The 25,369-nt window shown below is 36.4% G+C and overlaps 1 protein-coding gene across 3 annotated transcripts in view; it reads left to right on the plus strand.

The window, feature by feature from the left end:
- Nucleotides 1-4,387: 4,387 nt before the first annotated feature.
- Nucleotides 4,388-25,369, plus strand: part of EPHA4 (EPH receptor A4) — a 152,653-nt gene continuing 131,671 nt past the window's right edge. For 2 of the 3 annotated variants that reach the window (XM_070946053.1, XM_070946054.1), the window contains exons 1-3: nucleotides 4,388-4,478; nucleotides 7,805-7,872; nucleotides 12,485-13,148. In XM_070946053.1, the coding sequence (XP_070802154.1) occupies nucleotides 4,388-4,478; nucleotides 7,805-7,872; nucleotides 12,485-13,148 (823 nt within the window). Of the gene's footprint in view, nucleotides 4,479-7,804; nucleotides 7,873-12,484; nucleotides 13,149-25,369 lie in introns of those variants that run through there. The other variant, XM_070946055.1, reaches the window with a different exon arrangement.

Genomic DNA, 25,369 nt, shown 5'->3' on the forward strand with positions numbered 1-25,369 from the left:
ATAAAATAAAATAAATAAATAAAAATTATTAAAGATGCGGGTGAAGATGGGGGCCAGTTGGTCAGCACAAGGTTTTAAGCAAGAAGGAGTTATCTTATCTGGGCCTGGTGCTTTTCCTGGCTTTTGTCTGTGAAATAGACCTTGCACCTCATTCTCTGTAATCACCAGAAATGGTGGGCCCAATGGGATGGGGTAGGTTGTAGGAGGCTTAGCTGTTGTTGGTGTGTCTGAGATGGGGATTGTGGAGATGGGTGGCAGTAGTTTTATCTCAAACCTACAGTAAAACACATTCAGGTCATCTGCCAGTTGTTTTTAATTTAATTTTTAATTTTTGATTTATATGCCGCCCTTCTCCGGAGACTCAGGACAGCTTACAATGTGCTAAGCAATAGCCTTCATTCTTTTGTATATTTATACAAAGTCAGCTTATTGCCCCCACAACTGGGTCTTCAATTTACCTACCTTAGAAAGGATGGAAGGCTGAGTCAACCTTGAGCCTTGGCGAGATTCGAACCTGCAGTAATTGCAGGCAGCTGTTCTTAATAACAGGATGCTTAGACCACTGTACTACCACTGTACTACCAAGGCTCTTGGTAGTTGTTGATTTCCTTCAGCATGGGAAGGAGGTTTGCTGTAACTGGTGATATTTTTACTAGTTTTCCATGTGTTTGCTGGTTCATTTGCTGAGAACTGATTCCTTAGCTTTTCAGAGTAGCTTCTTTTTGCTGCACTGATCTCCCTTGTTAATACATTTCTGGCCTGAATGTACAGCATTTTATCAGCTTTTCTGTAGGCTTCTTCTTTGGTACGACATAGCTGCTTAAGTTTAGCTGTGAACCAAGGTTTATTGTTACTGTATATTCACAGGGTTCTGGTCAGCACACATAGGTCTTCACAAAAACTGACATATGATGTTACAGTATCTGTGAGTTCATCCAAGTCTGCAGAAGTATCTTCAAAAACATTCCAATCAGTGCAGTCAAGGCAAGCCTGTAGCTTTAGCTTGCCTCCTCAGTCCAAGTCCTCACTGATTTAATTGTTGGTTTCATGGTTTTAAGTCTTTGTCTGTAAGCAGGTACAAGGTGAATCATGCAATGATCAGAGTGTTCTACAGTTGCTTGTGGTAAAGACTGATAAGCATCTTTTATTGTTGTGTAGCAATGGTCTAAAGTATTCTTGCCTCTCGTGAGACAATTCACACGCTGAAAATATTTTGGTAGCTCTTTCTTTAAATTGGCTTTGTTAAAATCTCCTAAAATAATGGGAAGTGAATCTGGGTATTTAACGTCAGCCCAAATAATCTGGCCAACTAAGAGTTCATAATGCTTATGGAGAAACATATAGAGCAATTAGGAGAAATGAGGAGAATAGAATGGTTGCAATTGATAATTGACAATAGAAGGAATGTTTTACAAATTATCAGAAAATTTTACACAAGCTCATGTGAAAAAGGAATGGATCATTTGTTTAGTAATGTGCTAGAAACATTTTTGTCTCTTTTATGGAAAAAAAAGACTGCTTTTAACTCACTGGAGGGTCTGGTGGGCGGTTTCAAACAGAAAAATGAGCATTGATTAGCTAGTAGTTTACATTCAGCTGGGACACTGAAGAATAATTGGCTGGTTTCTCTGAAAGCAACAGATTCACATACCATAATGGAAATGTATGAGATCTGTAGATAGTGAAGACATGCGGAGAAAATGTAAGTGCAATTTAAAGTATGCTGCAGAAGACTGGCAAATGTAAACATGTATGGTATGGCAGATGTTACTAAAACTAAAAATAGCAATTACAGAGTCAAGTCATCACTAACCTGTCCTACATTTTCATATTAGGCTTGTTTTTCAACCACACCTCTGTCAATTGCCATCAGCCAAACCAACTTATTTTTTTAATAAAGGATTTTATACAACCAATTGGCTTGTTTGTTTCTTGCTGGGGATGTAGAAAGACCATAAGGCGAATCTGCTTTATTTCTGGATCTTCCACTTCTAATCATAGAAACTCACCTTAGATAAACAGAAACAAAACAAAAAATAATTTGGAACAGTGGATGTCAGATTTCCTAAATGTGATAGAGCTTCTCTGGGAACTGCTGATGGAAAAAGTCTAATGGATTCTTTTCTGACTTAAAATTTTAAACTTTGAATTGTGACGATTAACTTTGGATTCCTTTTTGTCTTTGCAGTTCTAGTTTGATTTTCAATGTATTGTAAGTCTTCTATCAAAGGTAAGTCCAGCTGAATTTGTTAAATAGAAAAGAGCCTTACGAGAGTAGAGGCATAAATCAGTTAGATTGTAATGTGGGTCCAGCAATTATTTGCCCTTTCTTCTTTCTAACAAGGCTTGGGAAACGTTGTGGAGCAATTTATCACCATCCTCAATTTGCATTTTTCTTAAGAATGTAACCTTCAGCTGTAAGCCTCTAACACCCATCACTTTTTTGGGGTTTCCTTTTCCTCCCCTGTATTTTAATCATCTTGTCAGATTAAGAGTTTGTCGGAATGTGAAAGTTTATACAGTGCTTTGTGATTGAGCTAATTAATTCAGATTTTGCACGTTTTGTGTCACAGCCCAAATACGTAGTTACCTTTTTAATATTTTCACAAATATTCCTTGATTTAATTTTGGTGACATTGAAACATATTCAATTTAGGAGACAAGAAAGGGGGACAAGACTCAGGGTCATCATACTCTGCCATATTGCCAACTTCGCCAGCCTCTTCTTCGTTCAGCCGCAACCCACGTGGTGGCGCTGTTGGTTTACGGAGGAATCACACAACTGGGGAATGGAAAGGCTTTGAGAATCCTTCCCTCTCTCCCCCCCCCTCCGCCTTTTTGGGTTTATGGGTCCATCCCTTAAATGCACAGCCGAGAAAAGGGAAGTCCACTTCTCTATGTGCTCGAGGACAAGCAAGCAAGCAAGCAAGCGAATAAAGATGTTTTTGAAAGAGACCAGGTTGCTTGCAACGTTGATCTTCGCCGGCCACGTGCGCTCTTACTTGGGATGAAAGCTGCTGGTGCGCGTAAAAGACCTCGGGGACCGAGCCATAAAGTAGTTGCTTTCTAAGAACTAAGCGTCCCTAGTGGAAGGAAATTGCTCGCCGTCCGGCTTATATATATCTATACATAAAAAGTCAGATATTAGCAGGCGGATTTGGTGATCTCGGAGGAATACCCTCTGAGAGGAGCTGCCAGGATGGGGAGCTTTGGCGTAAAGGATCAGGTCGCCGTTTCGCATTTTCCTCCCCGAGACACAATCAAACACACAAAAAAGGATATTTTTGAAAAGCGGCTTCTTTCTTGTTGCCATTGTCCTATTTACGAAAAGTTCTCCTCTGATTTTGGGGAGGACCTTCTAATTCGCGGAATCCCCGTGAATGCCTTGTTTATTTCAGTTGGATTAGGCGAGAAAAAACGCGGGTGGGTAGTGGATGTTTCTTACGAACGGCCACCTTTAAAAGCGGCTAGACTTGGCTGGAAAAGATAGGAAGCTCCTTAAAAATCTAAAGGCATGAAATCCTTCTCATTCCTTTTGCTCTAAATTTTAATTCCTTATTTCCTGAAGCATCTTTTTATCAAGCCCTTTTCCTGAAAACTAGAGCACAGACTAGTCTGCTGCTTCAATTCTGGTGAAACGTTCGCACACAATGCAGGCGTCTCTCGCGAAATTATCCTGCAATCTTCCTCCTCTGTAATGTATGCCATTCAAGGAAAAAAAAAATAAGGGCATAATTACAGTAAACCTCAATTTAATAAGATCGCGTTTTCTTATTTTTTAATGAAGATTTTTTTTCCCTAATTCGAGGGAGGGAGAGCGATTTCAGCTCTGTCAAATAAATCTATGTCGCTTCCCTGCTGGATATTTAAATTCAGGATATCCTTCGTTAGTCCAGGAATTTCAGGGGAGAATAAGAAAAAAATCCGAGAGAGGCGACCTCTTAGAAGGAAACCCAAATGAGTTCAGTGCGATCTCTCGCAGATAAGTGGACATGAGAATGGGAGAAAAGAGCATTGGTTGAACCAAGCTTGGAGGCAAGAAAGTACCACAGTCGATGCCTACTTGAGGAAGGAGAAAAACAACAAAAAGACGCAGACCGTCCACCAGCCACTTCTGCACCTTTCGAGGAAGCTCTGAATACGAGAAGAGCCAGGAGGAGGAGGGGCTCTTGGAGCATGGAGGGCGTGGTTTTTGGGAAGAGGGCATGTCTGGGTGGGCTTTTCTCTCAAGCAGCTCTTCTGACAGGCGAATGGCGTTGATGGACGGCGAGACGTCACGATTCCTCCCCCGCCCCCTTGGCAATGTCTACAGCCTGCTGCACTCCCAATTTAAGCATTTATTCCACTGGGATAGAGGAGTCTAGAGCAGCGCTAGCACCAAAAAACCATGGCTGGGATTGTATATTTCACCGTCTTTTCGCTTCTCTTTGGAATTTGCGAGGGTGTCACCGGTTCTCGGATATATCCGGCCAATGAAGGTGAGTGAGAGAAAAAAGGGTCCCGGGTCGAGGCGAGACTTTCCCCTTTTGCTCGTGTGGCTTGTACGGGGCAGGGGATCTGGGTCGGCGCGAGGGGGTCTTCCTGTCTTTCAGCACCCGCTCCTGCGGACCAAACACTGGGCAAAACTTGGATCAGGCAGACAACCTAAAGTTCGACCTCTCGCCTGCAAAAGGAAGGACGGACAGCCGCGCGGGTAGCTCGCGGCAAACTTAGGCTGGTGGCGGAGAGCCAGCGGAGAGCGATGGGCTCTTTCAAAAGCTTTGCCCCCCACACCACCCCCACCCCCGCTAGCCCTCCCTTCGCTCCTCTCCGTCCCCTGGACGCTCCAGAGAGAGGGCGAAAGTTTGGAGAGTCTCGTCTGGGGATCGGCAGCTTTGTGATCGGCCGGTCGGCTTGGGATCGTCGCCTTCCGCAGCCGAATTTGCCGCAGACGTGACAGCTTTGCGCGCGGCGGCGGCGGCGGAAACCCGCGTGGGAGCTTGACCTGGATTTTCTAGGCGAGCTGTTTTCAGCCAGCCAGTCTGGTGCAAAAGCGCCGCTTTAGACCTCTTTGCTCCCTGAGGAAAAAAAAAAAAAGCCTTCTTTGCTAAACAGCCAAGGCAAGCGAGTTCCGTGGATTTGGTTAGGCTTTTAATTTATTCTTAGCAGACCGGCGCCTTAAGTTCAAAGCAGCCTTTCTCCGAAACGGGACTGGGCTTCTCCGTCTGCCCGCATTCTTCCTTTCAGCACCTTCTTTGCTGCGGCCGTGGGGCTATTTTCTTACTGATTTAACCTCTTTAGCAGCGCTAAAGCAAAAAGAAAGAACCATTCAGGGTTTGGGTTTTTTTGTTTTTTCCCCCTTCTTCTCCCCAGTCTAAATCTTACATAACCGCGGACGCGCGTCCCCCACACACAAACGCGCGCGGCAGCGCGGGCTTCAGTCGACTGCGCGCGTCCAGGTGACTTCACGCGCTACGAGGTGACATGAACCTGCTTGACAGGAAAGTGGGTGGGTGGGAGAGGTGCGCGCGTGTAGCTATGCGCGTTCCCGCACTTTCTCCCTCCCTATGAGATCTCTTTATTTATTTCACTCCGGGTTCGACCGCTGGGAGTCAGATACCTGTAACTTCAGCTTGAACGTGGTTTTATGATATGAGATGCCTGGGAAATCACTTGGCGCGTAAGACAAATAGCGTCAGTGAGTTGCTCAAACTTAAAAGCGAGAAAGCGAAGGATTTTGCAGAATAAATTCCCGATGATTTCCCCCGTCACTCCGTATTTTTTTTTTCTTCCCGAGCTCCCTTCTGCTTTGGTTTCTAGCATCTTCGCTATCAATCAGCAGTTTGATAGCTTTTCGTCTGTTGAAGAAAGGAAAGATCGTCTGTGCCTGAATTACAAATAGGAATCACAAATCCTATTGTTGAAATAGGATAACCCATAGGTCCTGTTTTAAAACGTTGCCTTAAAACCTCTTGTATGATTTATACGGAACCTGTGGTTTTGTAGACTTATTGGGATGGGGTGAATGCTGAGCAGCTGAGATTTCATTTAATCCGTCTCAGCATCTTTTAAGTTATCTGCACTGGGGAGCCATTTTTCACTCTTAACACACCCCCAACTCTTGCTCCATTTTTAACAGGAGCCTCTAGAGGTACAAAGAATGCAGTGCTGAAGCTGTTCAGTTTTTGGTTCACTCTCTTTGTTTCCTATAAGACACATTCTCCCCCCCCCTCCATACAGTGCTGGAAATGTTTCCTATACAACATAGTCCACTTTTCACTGCTCCCTTATAGGTAAAAAATCATTCTGCTTTTCTTGCAAGTGGCATTAAATACCCAGAAGATGGCACGACCAACACAATATGTTGCATTCCTTGTTTATAGTGACAGTAGATTAAGTTATCTATTGAAGCTGTTTCTGGGTTCACTGACATTTTTCTATGAGATGTACAATTTATAAAGAGAAATGCAAAATGATATAAACAAGTCTTGTTCTAAAGTTAATGAAATTAACATTTTATTTCTTCTTGGAAGATCCATCTTTCATGCAACAATGTCTCAGGCAGTCATGTAATAAAGATGAATTATGAATAGGTGCTTTCTTTACACATTTATGTGAGAGGAAATCTCAGTGAGCAATATTGCACTTGTTTTCTGATTAAACACATATAGGATTACATTGCACACAGCATTCAAAGATTGAGAATATCCCAGAACATTTTAATCTTAGTTTGTTTGTTTTTTTAAAATCCAAACCAATTCAATTTGGGTGCAAGTGTTAATCCTTAGTGAAGATGACCTTTGAATTAAGAGGCCCTAAATGCAAGTCGCACCCCATTCACAGAATCAACATGTGTCTTAATGGGATAGTGTAAACACGCTTGGCATCTTATTTATGTGGGCTGCAGTGTAAAGATTGTAATACCTGTATTGATTTCTCCTAGAGGATGTTGTAATAATTGCTGGGATTTGTGCATTTGGAAATTCAAAGTGGATTAGAATTAAAATCTATGAAAAATGGCCTTTAGAATAAACAAGGTATACTTGGACAGGACTTGGATGGGAGAATACTAGGTAATTTTAGAACTGTAAATTAGACTGTGAAGTGAAAAAAGTATATTAAAAGAACCCAAGGGCAAACCATTTTATATTATTTCCAAGCAAATGACATGGATGTGTTCATGAAGTCACTAGGTATTTGAAAATCCTGAATTTGAAGTAGACTTAGCTTTAGTTATAAATAGCTCAGGTCTCCCTTTTTTTAAGGGATTATTTTCAATTAAAAAATTAAAAATGCTTCAGTTCTGTGTTCTTCTTTTTATTGGTTGGTCACACAGTCAGTTGTTTAGACTGGATTTGATATTTTTCTCCACCTATTAAGCCCTTCCCATGGATTTGAGTTAGGCAGATGTTGTTTAATAATATTAAAAACCACATAAAGACAGTATTTCACTGGGGTATTATTATTATGTTGATGATGATTGGTTGCACAGTCAGCCAGATGTTTAGACGGGAGTTGGCATTTTTACTCACCTGTCAAGTAGTTGTATTATTATTATTATTATTATTATTATTATTATTATTATTATTATCATCATCATCATCATTATCATTATCAAATTCACAGTATGTGATTTTCTATGTATGTTTTAAAATAAATATTCTAAATAAGAATAAAAGTTCCTGCTTATATTGCCATTGGAAAGATATTTATTTTTTTGGTTGGGTACCATCTTTCTTTTCTTGTGTAGATCATTTAATGATGCTTTTTGAAACATAGTCTGAATTTGAGTACTTGGAATTTGATGTATGCTTTTCTTTTGCAGTTACCTTATTGGATTCCAGATCAGTTCAAGGTGAACTTGGCTGGATAGCGAGCCCCTTAGAGGGAGGGGTAAGTTCAGAATATTTTATCTAATCAATAAAAATTTGAAATGATTAGTAAATTTCTAATGATACTTGATAGCCTTTTCTTCACTGATTGTGAAAAGTTCAATTTTATTTCAATGGCCTTTAAAATATGTATTATACTTTGTTAGTAAAATTGTATTATTTCCTTGTATAAACCTGGGATACCCTGTTTAATAGAATCAGAAGGAGGAGAGTCACACTGGAGCCAGGTCAGCAAATTTGTTAAGTCAATTCTATTTAGGGAACCAAATATGTATTGGTGAATTCTAACACAAATGTAAAATATTTTTTCAAAAGTTACAAATACCAATTTTTAAAATAAATGAATTATTTTTTTTTTCATTTTGATCAAGGGGAAATCCATATCTCTTCTTATAATTTTATAACAGTAATAATTTATATTCATAATTTATATGAATACTGTTCTTAATGATGTGCAAAACTCAGAATTTTATTCCATCTTGCATTGGAAGTAAGCAGAAAAATTATTTTGATATTTTAATAAAGTTATCTTTAAACAAACTCTCAACCAATTTTCATCCAATTTTCATATTGGAAAATATTCTAAAGTGTGAAGCTTCAACCATTCCATAAATTTATCTCCTAGTCAATAGAAAGGTGAATGTTCAATATTCCTTTTAAAAATGTTAATATTTAGCTGTAAACATTCTTTTTCTTTGTCAAAATACCTATTTTTTGTATAATAAGAGCATTATAATAAGAGCATTGTACAAGCAGAATAGAGTTTGGTCATCTATTAGCGAATGAAATAATTAAGACATTTGTAGATACGGATACAGAGAGAAACTTGAATCATAGCTTAGTTATATGCAATATAATAAACTTTAAATAAATAGCATGTGGCTTGATATGATAGTTCCAAGAAACTCAAGACTATTTCTTACTGGATTTATTGGAAACCATTAATACTCTACATATCATAGGATCAGACATTTTATTAAATAATGAAATACAGCTTTCTTTTTGCTACATAAGCAGGGCTAATAAAGAGAACAGTTTCAGGAGTAAAACAAGATGCATGATATTCCCAGTGACCACAAAGCTCTTTAGAATTAAACAGACATCTCATCCTAACTGTGTAAAGGCAAACTATTCATACCAATTGAAGGTAAATCAGAAACTTTCAAACACCATCAACTATATAATAACCACAGATGCAGATCTTGTTACTAAAATACATTATTCTTTAATATTCCTTGACATTTGTGTCTGTATGCTTGCATGTAACTATCTCTGTGAAAGGAAGGAATGTGAGCTTATCTATAGAGATGCATTATGCATAAGCTTTGAAACAGCCCTTTGATGGGAAAATAGTCAATTGTCCTGTCCCCATTGTTGCTATGCCTGAACTTGACTGCAGTCAAGTTGTGGTCTGCCTCTGCTGTTCCTGGAACCCCTCCTCCTTTTTTTCATGCAAGAGGAAATGATTGGCAAGCTACTGGGTGTAGACAGCATATATTCACTGCTGATTGCAGCCAATTGCCCTCATCTTTTGACAATGGGAAAGGTACAGCTTTATCACAGTAAGAGGCAGGATTCCAGTCAGTCCCGTACCCTAGAAAAGTTAATAAATTAGTCTGTCTTTCAGTGTAGGGAGTATTTTATTGATAGCTTTAAATATTTTAATTTTGAATGAAAATAATTACAGCAATCTAAAAACACTGAAGAAAATACTTATTCTATATTAATAATAATAAGCTGTATTATTTTTTTTTCTAAAAACAATGGGGAGAAATGTTTTCATGATAATATATGACATTGTATTAAAGCTTATACATGATAGTGATAAAAAAAAGCTTAAAGGGACCTAGTCGGCTTTCAAATCTGCCTGTAGGAAAGCTGAAAAACATTTAATGGTTTACTATACTACAGGCTACAATTCTACAATTCTATACTACAATTCAGAGCATTGGACAGATTTTTTTTAAAATATGTTTTTTTCAAAAATACCCCAACATACTGTTTAAAGATAAACTCTGCTTCTTTCTTATATTTTATGGAGATTTTTGTATCATGCAGAATCCCATGTTACCATTTAAGAAGTGGATATTTCTGAAATGTGAAATATTTTATACATTAATAAGAGAGATTGGAGATAAAAATAGGTCACTTTATCCAAATGAATGTCTATTGCTGAGTCCATGGCAGTCCTTGAAGAACAAATGTATTAGCCTCTACATTTAATTAATAGTTTATTTTTAAAATTTGAGTTAAAAGAAACTGTTGGTCTGGAGTGCTTTATCCTGGATTATTAAAACATAGGAAGTCTGTTTGACAAAACTGAAAAGGAGGACGAAGTTAATCTTTGACCACACACTTTATCAAACAATAATTTATTTTATCTGGGAATGTGCAGTTTTATTATGTTTGGCTCTTTACTGATATAAATATTAAATGAAAAATGCAGTTCTATTGAGGAAGGGAAGAAGTTGTGACCAAATCCTATGAGGAATTTTGTAGTAAAGGGTCTGTGTTCTTTTCACAGAATTCAATAGGCTTTGGACCAGCCTTATAATTTGACTTTGTCTTTTGTGTAAACATGCAAAAGGAAATCCCATTGACCATTTTTATTCCTTCTCCTTTTTCGTCCCTGCCCTCTCCCATAGTATAGGGTATTGGATCAGAAAGGGCAGAATTGTAACATAATGCTCATTTCATGGCAGCTGTAAATTAAAGAACTTTGTTGCTCACTTTGTGCGCTAGCATTTTACATTGATAGATGGCTTTCCAGTTTCCCCTATTATCCATGACACAGTTTGACATGGTGGATATCCCACCCCCTCTCCCTTTTCTTGAATTTTCAAGTATCCCTAGACAATAACTCAAATATTATCATCTTGACTCTGGGGGTTAGCTGCCACAGCTCTATAAAGCGTTTTCAGCTATCCAGCATTGTATTTAAACTCAAGAGCACTTTAATGGTTATGAACTTTAATGATTATGAACACAATACAGTGAAGAGTAGCTTATATCTTATAACATTCCCTGGTACAAGTGTATTTATTTTGCTTGCTGATGAAGCCTTTGAAAACTATTCTATGCTATTCTATTGTTTTGGGTTCATGTGCTTCATTGAAAAGGATTGGATTTAGTTAAATTTTTATAAGTGAGGGGGGGAAAGCGTGTTTTCCTCTGTCATTTATCCTGAATTCAGTAAAACCAAAACCAATGTATTTTTTCTTTTGCAAATAAATAAATAAATAGACACAGAAGTACTCTTCTGTATCCTATGGCTAATATAATCACATTTTGAAAGCTCTTTTGACTGATACTATTCTTGAACCTCTGCAAACAAAATAAAATCATATTCACTCTTCAGAAATATTTTTTGTGTGGTTGAGTGCACATGTTTCTGTAGATGTATTTATATACTAACTACCCAAATGTTAAAGAGAAAGATTATTTATTACAGACACCAGGGACATAACCGTGATGCCCTTATTCCTATTTAAGTTCTTCAGGAACATAGACTGCCTTGGCTTGAAAGCTGTCTGTCTGTCTGGAGATAGATTGTTTTGAAATAAACCAACATGTGAACGGAACAAAAATTTAAGGTTTTTTAGAATTGAAGCTATTTATTTTATTATAATGTGCATATGCAGTATAATCCAAACAACTGAATCTTAATCTTTGCTGTGGATTAAAACTATTGTTCCATATATTTAATTTCCATATATTTAATAATCTGAGACCTGTACATTGAGTGGCAGAAGCCCTCCAGAATTTCAAACAAATTTCTTTCCCAGGATTACTCAGAGATAGTGGTAATTGGACCTGACACCTGTTGTGTTCCGTTACTTAGCTACGATGCTTTTCTGACAAAGATAATATATGCAAATCTCTTTGAAGACACCCATACATTTTATCTTTCTCACACAAGATGTATAGGGTAAATTGTGTGGATGTATGTATTGATCACACTATTCTGACACACCAGGAATCCTTTAGCTTCACACTGAATACTGATTTAGATATGACATGTGGAGATTTTTCTTCTTGCTGTTGGTTATATTTAATTGTTATTTGGGATTCTAATGATATTGTTTTAGTAAGTTTTGTGTTTTGTATTTTATTATAGTCTGTAACTTGGTATGAGAATGTGAAGAACATAATATCAGAATAATAGATGATTAGAAGTGATTAGTTCTTATTTCAGCTGTGTTTCTGATGGATGGATACCTATGGTCAAGTTCCTTATCTTCTCTTGGTTTTTTGCCTATACAAACAGAATATCTGTTCAGTTGATACCCCTTATTTTACTACAGCTCTTGTTAGCAGTCTGAATCATTCAAATCATGCTATACAAATAATGGCAAATAGAATGTATGTTGGCAGATTGACCATTGACTTTCTAATAAACTGAAAAATTCTACTCCCCTACCATCTTAAAATTTCCTGTTGAATATTGCTTTAGTTAATATAGATATATGAGACATCCTTGGTAATTAGCATTAATGGCTGTTGTATAAAAACCAATGAAACCAGTAGTACAATAGAAATATTTTTTTCTCGTGAAGGTTTGATTGCATATTTTACATGATTTTATTTATGTCTATCTATCTGATTATTCACAGTGGGAGGAAGTCAGCATTATGGATGAGAAAAATACACCAATCCGCACTTATCAAGTCTGCAACGTAATGGAACCAAGTCAAAACAACTGGTTACGGACTGATTGGATTCCCCGTGAAGGGGCTCAAAGGGTTTATATTGAAATCAAGTTCACACTAAGAGACTGCAACAGCCTGCCAGGTGTTATGGGAACTTGCAAGGAGACTTTTAACCTGTACTATTATGAATCAAGCAACGACAAGGAGCGTTTTATTCGAGAAAGCCAGTTTGGTAAGATTGACACCATTGCTGCTGATGAGAGTTTTACTCAGGTAGACATTGGTGACAGGATTATGAAATTAAACACAGAGATACGTGATGTGGGTCCATTGAGCAAGAAGGGATTTTATCTGGCATTCCAGGATGTAGGTGCTTGCATAGCCCTGGTGTCCGTTCGTGTCTTCTACAAGAAATGTCCCCTGACAGTCCGTAATCTGGCTCAGTTTCCAGACACAATCACAGGAGCTGATACATCTTCTTTGGTCGAGGTTCGTGGTTCATGTGTCAACAACTCAGAAGAAAAGGATGTGCCAAAAATGTACTGTGGGGCAGATGGTGAATGGCTGGTACCCATTGGCAACTGCCTGTGCAATGCTGGGTATGAAGAGCATAATGGAGAATGCCAAGGTAGGCCTTGTTGCATTGTACTGTTCATTAAAGGATGGTGTATGTAATTGAATCAGAAAGGAGACTAAATTGAAGAAAGCCAGTAATTAGCAATCCCTGTGGGAATGCAGTGGGACAGCGTGGTCTAATGAGGAAATTCAGTAGTTCCAACGCTAAAGGATGCATCATTCTGAAAGAACAAAGACGCTAACATAAGATGCAGAAGGCAAAAAATACAGCCATCAGAGGGTAGATTAGAACTGGGTTGCATCTTGCCACTCACATTTAAACGTTTGTCATCCATTCATGTTATTTCATTTAAGAGAAAGTGCTTCTTTTTCTCATTTGAAAAATTAAATCTAACAAGAATCATGTCAAGGGAATAGTAATAATAGTAATAATATTAATAATATCAAGGCTAGAAATTTTTGTTTTTACTTTTATAATAGAAAATAAAGATTTGGTTTTAAAATTCTTCTTAGTTTCTTTCAAAATAACTCTTTACTGTTTCACTTGAGAATTCTTTTACTAAGTAATCCTTGAATGGATGACATGGCTGCTTTTGTGAAATATTTTTATTTCTCAAAAAGTCTCCATTGTTTCATTTACAAAAGAACTTGCTAGGAGACTAGTCAGAAATGCACGAAGTCATCTGTTTCTCCCTCCTTTTCCTATCCTCCACAGAATTAGGGATTAACCTTCATATAAAAGGCAGCTTATTTTAAAGGAAAGGAAAGAAAAAAAAGCTTTAAATCTTCTTTATGATTCTCTTGATTTTCAGTTATACGTTATTATGATTTTATAAGTAGACTATAGCTGATTATGGATTTGATTACCCCGTAAGCCACCTGTTCAAGATCAGTCTCTAATGAATTCCCCCCCCCAAAAAAATAATAGCTTCATTTATTTTTAAAGTAGTAAGATTTAGGGTACTGTGTTTGATGTATTTTAATTGCATTTTGCTAAAAAAACAAACCCTTTTTAATTAGTGAACAAAACAAACATCACACTATTTTATTTTGTGAAATTAATATACCATAGCAGTTTCATCCCACCTATCTAAAATAGGTTCATGTGATCATTTATAGCCAATTTAAAATTAGTTACTTCCTGAAATAAATCGTTTTTCTAAACATTTTCCTTTGCTATCACATATTAATCAGATATTTATATGCTTATTGAAGAAGAACTGAGCATAACTTCTTGATATTATAATTATGAGTGAGAACTCAAACGTGGCTAGTATAATGATAGGACATCATCACAAAAGCAAGTAATTCTCCCTCTCTGGAAAAGGACAGGATCATTCAAAATGTTTGGATTCCTGATACAAATAAATTGTTGCCAACACACAGATATCATACTTGAAGTGATCACATTATGAGAAAATTAATGTGTAGGAACATATTTCTGTTTTTACTAAGTTCTGCATTTCTTGGAATTTATTTTTTATAGAGTTTGATTATGGGGAAACAGATGGAGAAAATTAGAATATTGGCTATTAGATTTCCCCCAAAGGGAGTGTTGATGCAATATTGGCTCACCCTGATTGATGAAAAACTAAAGCACTCCTTAGTCAGTGATCCATACTTTATTATTTAATCAGCTGACAAGGAAGCCTTGTTTTTGGAAGTTTGGGGAGAAAAAAAAGTACTTTATTATAAAAACCTTTAAAAATGGGAAAACAGCCTAGTAAATACATCACCTCACTATCTTTAAAAACAAAAAAAACTTGCATGCATATTTCATAGGGCTAGTCCCCCCCAAATATCAAATATTTTCTGCTTTGAGTGTCTTCCATGTTAATATTGGTTCATTAAAGGTTCCTGAAGTGAATGTAACACAATAAACAACACAATTTAATCTCCCAATTTCCATGATAATATGTGCCAGTTTGTGTACACATTTCCTGAACTCCAAAGTTTAGTAATTCTGAATAACAACATTGATTCTGAATCCAGAATATTTTCTTGCATAAAATCAAATAGGTGAATCATAAAATAGGTGATTAGGAATTAAATATTCTCACATTCTCACTTCGTAGAGATGTGTCATTGTGAAATCGAAAGACAGACATAAGGGAAGATAATCCTATCAGGTCTACAATATTTGTTAACTGTCTACCCAAACTGTTTTTCAGTGTTGAAACTTGGCAATAGAAATGCAAGAGAAGGTCATAGGTCATTCATTTCCTCATCCATCATCGTCCTGTGATCCTTAGGTCAGAGTTAAGATTGATTAAGATCTTAAAGCCTAAACAAAGGTTTGATGGACATATGATAAGGCAGAAGGTGCTCCTATTATTTGAATCTATAATAATACTGATCTATTGAAAAATTTAGAACATTGGAGATCAAATTACATTTATTCTTATATGTATATGTTAATTTAGATAATGATGAGAGTGAAAACAAAGAACACTTAATGGAAAATACAGTTTATATTTATAGGTCCAAGTTCATTCAGCCCTTTGATCTTGAATAATATTCCTTGAAATGAAAGTCTTTTGTTACTCATTTTTCTCCACAATATAAGATCATTTACTCAAATATTTTATACATACTGTTTTACACACTACACCTGTTTTTACAACACTTTTGTGTTGGCTGAATTTCTTGTTTCAAATTGAAGAAAAGAGAAAAGTGTACTTGATTTCCAAACCTCTTGGGAGAAAAAAATATGAATGGGAAATCTATTACTGAAACATGAAATTGCCTTAGCTTTGAAGTCTATTGCAAGGTGAAGATAATTACTGTTTTAAGATAAAATTCAGCCTGTGGATGATGTTTCCTTTAGTAGAATTTATCATTGACATTTAAACTATTTTGTTATACAAACTAGGAAGAAATCCGTATACACACTGAACTAATTTCCTTATTAAAATAAAGAAAAGCAATAAAACATAAGAAAGGCAATAAATATATTAAACAAGTAGGAAAATGCTAATTCTTTGAAATTGTTGCCATGTGAAGCTAAAGGTAGCACTTTTATTTAATAATTTTTCACCATAAAAATCTAGGTACATTTATTACGATATATATAAACCAATGATTCCAATAATTTAGTATCTTAGTATTAAATATAATCTTAATTTTATATATTATATATTATAATTTATAAAAAGATTATTAAAAAATCTTAGATGTTTCAAAAGTATGGCTTTGAGACATCTTCTCTTTGCTACTTTGGTGTTTAATTATGGGATATTTAAGATTCAATTACCTGAATCATATAAATGCACTTTTTGTGATTTTAAATAGCTTCAAATGATATAACTGGAGAGTGAATTTTGTTATTATTACTATAGTTTATTTTCTTTTTTCATTACATTTTTAAAATATGAACTCCTATTATATTTGCATCTAAACAATCATAAATGTAATCCCACAGTTTTAGTGTTGTAGGAATCTGGATTTTTTTTTTTTCTTTTGACATCCATGATCTTAGATGATACAACTTTACAGATCAACTTCTGGATTTAACCAGAAAAGAGTACATTTTCATTTATAAATTAGATATTTTCAAGTATTCAGAGCCTTTGAATGTATTTTCGTATCTGTTTTTTTAAAATTAGTAAGGCTTCCTATTGAATTAACAATAAGATTGTATTGTAAAATAGTGTCAGATACTGAGTAGGTTTGTGTAGTGAGGAAAGTCATGGTTTTTAACATTTGCAAACTAATTAATTATAAATAAATTGTGACATACATAATATAGTTCATTTGTTCAATTTTCTCCTTCTTCCCTCACGTTCACCACAGAAATAATTGCAGTTTATTTTCTTTCCTCATTTAATATGTGTAGCAAATTGTGGCTAGCCTTATCAGGTTTGTATGAATTAAATGTGAAATGTTTATAGTTTGCTTATAAAAGAAATATATTCATTCTAATTTGTAAGCTTGGCAAGTTTCTGAGAAATACAGCCTGGCAATTGCTTGGTTATTTATCTGTGTTTAGTAGCATGGCCCACTGATCTCAGATCTTTACTGTAGCTGCAAGAATATGTGAGAAAGGAAGATTTCAAGCCATCTCTTCTGTCTTTTGAATCCCTCTGTCTTTTATCCTTTCCTTGGTTGACTTTTAACTTGTGGGATCAAATTCTGCTCTCATTCCATCTGATTATTTCCGTCTTTTGATATACTGTCTGGGAGCAGGTGAGGTCACATAGCTTCATGAGCTGGAAATAATTAACACTTCCATGACTAAATGGTCACTTTATGAATATTCAGGATCAGCTTCTCCCACCCTGGGAAGCAAACATGTTTGTTCCATTCTCATTACTCCCATTGGAAGCCAGAGAAGTTTCCCCTGTGAATGGAGGATTGTCAGCTGTCTGGCCAGTTTGCTTTCTGCATGCAGCAGATCCCTCATTTACATATCTTGTATACATCCTCATGCAAAATAGCCCACCCATTTCCCACTTTCACAAAGGAGATAAGCGCTTCCTTTGGAAAGAGTGAAGGAGAAGCTCCTTCTGTCTATTATGTAGAGCTGAAGTCTTGGATTTCATGCAAATGAACTCCATTTGGGTTTAAAGTTCTTTGTTTAAGAGATAGGGATGTGATATTTGCACAGTATTTCTCTTTGCAGCTCAGGCCTTCAGCTGTAAGAGTGTGCTTTGATTGTCACCACATATATGTAAAATAGGTCTGGGACCTCTTTGTAAGGGAAAAGTGCTAACAATATACTGTATAGAATGGCTGGGTTATGAAGTGAAGCATTTGCACTTTAGGTGGGATCTTTCTCTTGAGTTTCAAAGGTTGGAAAATTAAAGTAGCAACCTGGGTTAAAGGGGGTGGGAGAGGTGATAAGATCCTGATTTATTATTGTACAATTAATATGATATTGTGATGTGCTGAGTCCTCAGAAAAGACGTTTTTCTGTTGTGCTGACTTTAGCAGACATAAATTTAATATGAATCAACTCAATTAAAATTTTATGTGGCTTGTAAAAGAAAAATCTGTGTGATTGTTTAAGAAAAAATACAATCAAAACATAGCTATAGTATTTCAGATAATTATTATCTCGCTCCCCTCTGTCCCTTCTGTTCATCATACAATCCTTTGCCTGCTATAGCATGATCGAATCTTGCTGTAGGCTGCAACAAGCAAGCTTTCATGGAACACATCAATTGACAGTTCATTATTGATTACACAACAATGCTATGCATACATGTTTCACTAAAAAAGGGGGAAAGATTGGCTGTTTTCATTTTGTGTCATATATATATCAACAGTATGATACTAGGACCAAAATCCATTCTAGATGTCTTCTATAAAATAACAATAAAGTATTGATTCCCCATCCTGCGAATATGCAAACAAAGCATTTTGATGTGCAATTAGTGTTTAATTCAAAGTTAATTTCACAGAGCAGTAAACTGTAGAGTGTCAGGCCATGTGGCATAATTAAGCACAGGGTTAGAACAACAAAGAAACATGCACAAGGAGTTGGTTCGTTTTAGAGATTGAATGGAAATAGTGAGACATTTTTCTTCCAAGGAACTAAAAGAAGGAGTAAGGGTGATAATGGACAACATCATACACCTCCTGGCTCCTCTTCCCTACCCTTATGCTTATATACTCCATTTTAAATTTTCCATACAATTTTCAGAATAGTTTATAAGTAAAAAGATTATATCCGTAAACTAAAAATGAGAAAATAATACTTATTCTCTGTCTTTACTTGATTTGAGAGCTTGCTTTTTATGCCAGTACTTACAATGGCTGGAATTATAAACAAACAAAATATGCAAAAATATAAAGTCTACAGCACATGTTGGACAAATATTAATTATTTTAGTTTGCAGTGGTTATTACTCATTCTCAATAATTATAGTAGTAGTGGTAATTTTTACTTGCCTTTATTAGCAAGTAATAATTATATAAATTATTGTTTCTTTTTATGAATTTTTGTATTAAATTTATATTTCTCACCACTTGTATCATTTTCTGTTAAGAAGAAGAAATAGATTAACCCAATACTTAGTTCTCTTTAAAGATAAGTTTAAAAATGATAAAATAATTATTACCTCATTAACTTTATCCATTAAAGAAACTATGATTTCTTTAATGGGTAAGAATCACTCTTTTTATTTTTGCCAAAGTTCAAGGTGGTGGTGGTGGTGGTGGTGGTTGTTGTTGTTGTTATTATTATTATTAATTATTATTATTATTATTATTATTATTATTATTATTATTATTATTTTGCAATATTGACATTTTGGAGAGAATCAGCTGTTCAGAATTGCTGGGACGATAGATTTTTTGAGACATTGGCAGAAATAAACAAGAAAGCAATCAAAATGGAAAATAGTTGTCAAGGGTAGTTTGTATTTGATTTGGCTTAATATGTGTAATGGTCAATGAGAATGACCTTGAAGGATAAAGAGAAAAGATGCTTATCAAATGGTCATGCAATAGAGGGAAGAGCCCCCAATATCTTAAAGATCAGGGGAAGGAAACTAGGAAGGATCCACCCTAATTGGTTGGTCAGTTAAAAGTGATGGCAGGAAGTTTGTACCTTCAGGTTTGTAATATTATTTAATGTAGCCTTATAATTAAATAGGATTAGCTCAATTTAGTCATGTTTCCTGCCTACTTTACCTGGGAGGGCTGACAATATATCATGTGTTTATACATATTTCATCACTGTCTATACATATTTCTCCTTTTATTTTTCCTGTAATGAAGACTGGTTAGAGTTATTTAACAAGTGAAAGACAATCTGTGAGTTTATATAAGGTAGTTTTCTTTTTGTAAGACATAATCTTCCTAACCTCCTGCTGAGTTTATTTTGTTGCCTTCCTTGTGGCAGGTTTAATAACTGCACTTTCACAGTGACTGAAACAGGGGTGAAATCCAGCAGGTTCTGACAAGTTCTGGAGAACCGGCAGTCGAAATTTTGAGTAGTTCAGAGAACCGGCAAATACCACCTCTGGCTGGTCCCAGAGTAAGCTGGGAATGGAGATTTTGCAATATCCTTCCCTGAAATGCCCACTGAGCCACACCCACAGAACTGGTAGTAAAAATATTTGAATTTCACCATTGGACTGAAAGCTGTAGGGGTCTGGATAGAAAAAAATCAAGCTTTGCTTGAAGCCTGGTATGATAAAGTGGCTATGGTTCAGGAGAAATTCAGGTTGTGAATGTTTATCATCATTAGTTCTGGATGGTGTTGCACTACTCTGGACAGATCCTAAACAGAATCTGGGAATTCTCCCAGACTCACAATTCAGTCATGTTGAGCCTTTGTGCAAGTTGTGCCTTATATGGATCGTGAGCCCTCACACGCAGTCACTCATGCCCTAGTCACCTCTCAATTGGACTATTGCATTGCATTTGAGGAACCCCCTGAAGAGTATTCAGAAGCTACAGCTAATACAGAATGCAATGGTGCAGACAGTTCTGAAAGTCCTTAGGGTGGTGCATATAACAGTACTGTTTCATGAGCTGCATTAGTTGCTAGTTTGCTGTCATGTTGATTACTACCTTTAAAGCCTTTTATGGAATGAGGCCAGAGTATCTGAGAAGTTGTCTGGCCCCAATTGGATTGGCCCCATGTGTTCTAGTGAAAAGGATAAGCTATATACCCTGTCTGTTATGGACTTTCCACCCTGTGGAACATTCCACCGGAGATGAGATCTGCACCCTCCCTTCTGACCTTCCAGGTTTTGCTGGCTGGCTTGGATCCCTGTTTAGTGCTGTTTGCTGGAAGTGTGGATGTAAGATAGAAGATTTTACCCCGTTGCCAGGGGTGAGTTCTACTTACCTCTGCTCCCAGTTCGCAATGGGACTGTGCTCACGTGTACGCTTCTGTGCATGTGCAGATTGTTCATGATGATGTCTGGGTGGGTGGGCGGAGCATCCCGCCGCCGTTACTACCGGTTCGCAAGAGCAGACCGAACCGGGAGCAACCCATCACTGTCCTTGCTATCTATCACCTTGGTTTTAGTTCTTATTTAAGCCTTATTAATTTTAACTATTTTTATATTTTCCTTTTTACTATTTTGTAAGTTGCCCAAACTTACAAAAGGCTCACTTTATTGGTGAAATGGGCAGATTAATAAATAAATAAATGACTATATTATAATTTTAAATTCTGTTTCTATTTTTCTCTCTTCCATTATTTTTTGTTTATTTTTCTGTATTTCTATCTGGTTTTCTCAGAAACTTCAGGGCATCTCTCCTAATTTTATTCCAACAATAATCCTGTGAAGCAGGATGGAATAAAGGAGATTGGCCTGCAGTTTTCAAGTTAGTTTTATGTTCAGTCAATTACTTGAATCTCAGCCCTCCTCCTGTCCAAGCCAACAACTTAATCACTGAAGCATGTTATATAAGTAAATAACACAGTGTCATATAGGCTAACCTCAGTGTTACAAATTATTCTGAACGTGATTTTCCTGCCTATTTACTTGCAGGCTGAGAATTTTGAGAGTTTTGGCCACCACATCCCGTGGATTGTCATACCAGCTAACACTCCCTGGTAGTGATACTTAGACTCTGGTTTTGACAAAAATAATTGCAAGATTCCTTTGGTCTTCATATCTTTAAAAAAAAAAAATCTGCTGGATGAAAAGTTTGGAAATTGATTTCAATGATCTTACTAGACATCCTTTGTTCAAACTCTTCTGTTAATCCATTGACTATCATAGCCCGTGAAGTAGCCTTTATAATAATTGTTAAATTGTTGGATTGTTGGATTGAGAATTCCAGGATCATATTCTCAGTCTACGAAAGAGCTCACTGACCCAATTTTCCCTTCATACAATTCACTACAATTCTGCAGTGGTTCCTACCTTTTCTTTATGTATCATCAACACTGTCACTATCCACATTAGGAATGTGGAGCCTAGGATTTATTATCTGTTTTATTTGTTTGTATGTATCTCACCTTTATTGTTTTTACAAATAATTCAAGGCAGTGAACATATCCAACGCTCTCTACATGGGGCTCCCCCTGAGGAGCACCCGGAGGCTCCAGCTGGTGCTCCCACGTAACACCTCTCCTGCGCGAGCTGCATTGGCTCCCGGTGGTCTTCCGGGTGCGCTTTAAGGTGTTGGTTCTCATCTTTAAAGCGCTCCATGGCTTAGGGCCAGGGTATTTGCGAGACCGCCTGCTGCTACCGATAACCTCCCACCGGCCAATACGCTCTCACAGAGAGGGCCTCCTCGGGGTGCCGTCGGTCAGGCAATGTCGGCTGGCGGCCCCCAGGGGGCGAGCCTTCTCTGTGGGGGCACCCGCCCTGTGGAATGAGCTGCCTCCTGGAATACGATTGATCCCGGACCTCCGGACCTTCCGTAAAGCCCTGAAGACGTTTTTATTTCATCAAGCCGGCCTAGCCTAAATGGTTTTTTAATTGGGATTTTAAATTTTATGGATTTGGGGTTTTAAATTTGGGTAGCCAATGATTTAATTCTTTTAATTATCTTAACTTTTGCATTTGTATGTTTTTTAATTTTGGCTGTTCACCGCCCTGAGTCCCTTCTGGGAGAAGGGCGGTATACAAATTAAATAAATAAATAAATAAATAAATAAATAAATAAACAGACCATCCTCCTCCTATTTCCCCCCAACAACCCTGTGAGGTGAGTTGGACTGAGAGAGAGGGCCTGGCTCAAGGTCATGTAGCTGGCTTTCATGCCTAAGCAGGACTTGAACTCATGGTTTCCTACTTTCTAGCCTAACACTTTATCCACTAGAGCAAACTTGCTCCAATTATTATGGTGTTATACTATAGAGTATTTCCACAGCTTGGTGTAGAATTTGTTTAAACGTCATTTTTTCCTAATTTGATGCTCTTTGGATCTATTCAATTCTATAATTCCCTATTGAAATTTTAGGAATTGAAATTTGACATGGCAGGAGGAAACTGGAGGAGTTTAAAACTAGGGAGCAAAAGATGGAAGGAAATGTCCTTATCTTTTTGCTAGTTCTTGCTTCATATTGAACTTCTAGTTTTATTTGGAACCTTTTCTATTTTCAAGAACTAATCATTACCAACTTCTCCTTGGCATGAATTAATTATGAATTTTGTGTACATTATGGATATGATGACTGTATGTGGTGAAGCAGTTTGTAAAGGTAATTATTTCTCTGCAAACTAATAATAAAATAAAAATAATAAAGTAAAATAAAATATATTGTTTGTGTGATTCCTTTCTGGATTTGCCTTGTACAGAAAAATGCTTTTCCTGAACTGACTGAAAGGTCTGGTGTCCCATATACTGTGGTTTTTATAGATGAATTATAAATGGAAGCTTTTTAAAAATGGTTATTAGAATGAAAGTTTGTGTGAATATATGCAATTTTATTAAGCACCAGTTCTAGATTTTTAATTTTTTTTATTTTTTTATTTGTTTGTTTGTTTATCCATATTTTGCCTTTATTAATTTTACAAATAACTCAAGGTAGTGCACATAATTAATGCTCCTTCATTCTCCACAAAAACCACTTGTGAGGTGAGTTGGGATGAGAGATCACCCAGCTGGTTTCATAGACAAGGCAGGATTTGAACCCACAGTCTCTTGCTTTCTAACTTTCTACCTTAACTACTAGACCAAACTGATTCTCCATGAGCATTTTTATTGCATTTCTCAGCCAACTAAAATTTAGAACTTTAATCCATTTTCTCAAAGAGAGTAATCAGTACTGTATTACATTAATCATAGTGACTAAGTGATAAACTGTGAAATAGGAAATGTTGTCTCAGCCTATTGGATGGCACAGTATTGCACTCTCCTTTTGTAGAATACATACTGTTTAGAAATATTTCTTGAACTTTAAAGGGGAATCCAAGTTCCACTCCACTGTTAGTCTTAGAAGATAACTGGATGGCCAGTTGTTGTGCCATGATCCAGTTTCTTTAATAAGTTTATTGTTATGAGGAAAAATAGGAGGATAATGAATCATTATCATGGTTAAAATGAGATTATTCCAATGAATCTTTGATTAAGTGGATTTAAATGCATTCGATTTCAGGTGCAGAAGACATCATTTTTGTTGAATTTTTCTGCCCTTTTTATTGCTGCTCCCTTTGTGGAATAGTATTCTCCCAATGTTTGAATTGCCCCTGCCCATTTGGTATTCAGAAAGTGTGCAAAGACCTGATACTTTGGACAGGTCCTAGGGAGAGAGAATTTTTACACTGTTCTTTTTAACTTGAGTTATGTAAATTGTTTACCATTTAGCGTCAGCTGGAACTGGAACAGTCTATAAACCCTGTAAATAAACATACAAATAACTTTGACATCATTTTGGTAATGAAGTATATTATGTTATTTTCATCATTTGCTTAATGATATGATTGCTGAATGACGTAAGATGACACAAATGATACTATTTGAGTAATTTGCATAATTATGTTAGGATGAATGATGTACCCTCTGATTTAATAGATAATTGGGAATAATCCACATTCTCTTCCCCATGTTCCATTAAATAAATAGTCTACCATATTTCAAGATTAAAGAATCTTGAAGATTAAAGAAAATGAAAAGTGGACATGTAAGTGAAAAATCCGCTCAAAGGCTACTACTTACCATGATGGGCTGGTGGCTCAGCAGACTGATAGCATTGTGATTAACACCAGCTGTCTGCAATTACTGTAAGTTCGAATCTCACCAGGCTCAAGGTTGACTCAGCCTTCCATCCTTTTTAAGGTAGGTAAATTGAGGACCCAGTTTGTGGGGGCAATAAGATGACTTTGTATAAATATATAAAAGTATGAAGGCTATTGCTTAATGCATTGTAAGCCGCCCTGAGTCTCTGGAGAAGGGCGGTATATAAATCAAATTTAAAAAAAAAAGAAATTTGAGGAAATGGAAAATGGAAGAAATGAAGCTTTTCTGTGCTTAAATCTGGATCCATTGTAAATACAATTGTTTAAATTACTGCAAGTCACATCTTACCATATGCTTAACCTTCAGCATCATTTTGAAATGTCCATTAATAATAACTTACATTATGGGAAAGATGCTTTACACAGCACTGGTTCAAAGCTGCAGTACAGTGTCTTAATTATCCAGATAATCCTGTTTGCTTGTATTTTTAAACTATGAACTGCTAGGTAATTATTCAATTCTTAATAGAAGTCAAATGGCAATGTAAACAATAATTAGGATGTTAGACAGACTAATGCGCTTCAAAGCAAATTGGATTTTTTTTTCATACTGTTCAGCATGAAGTCCCATAAAGCTAACAATTTAGTGGCAAGGAAACAAGTTCCATTTTGTTCATAT

Source organism: Pituophis catenifer, unplaced genomic scaffold (assembly GCF_029215685.1).
Source record: "Pituophis catenifer annectens isolate HBS135680 unplaced genomic scaffold, rPitCat1.0.hap2 SCAF_6, whole genome shotgun sequence".
NCBI lineage: Eukaryota > Metazoa > Chordata > Lepidosauria > Squamata > Colubridae > Pituophis > Pituophis catenifer.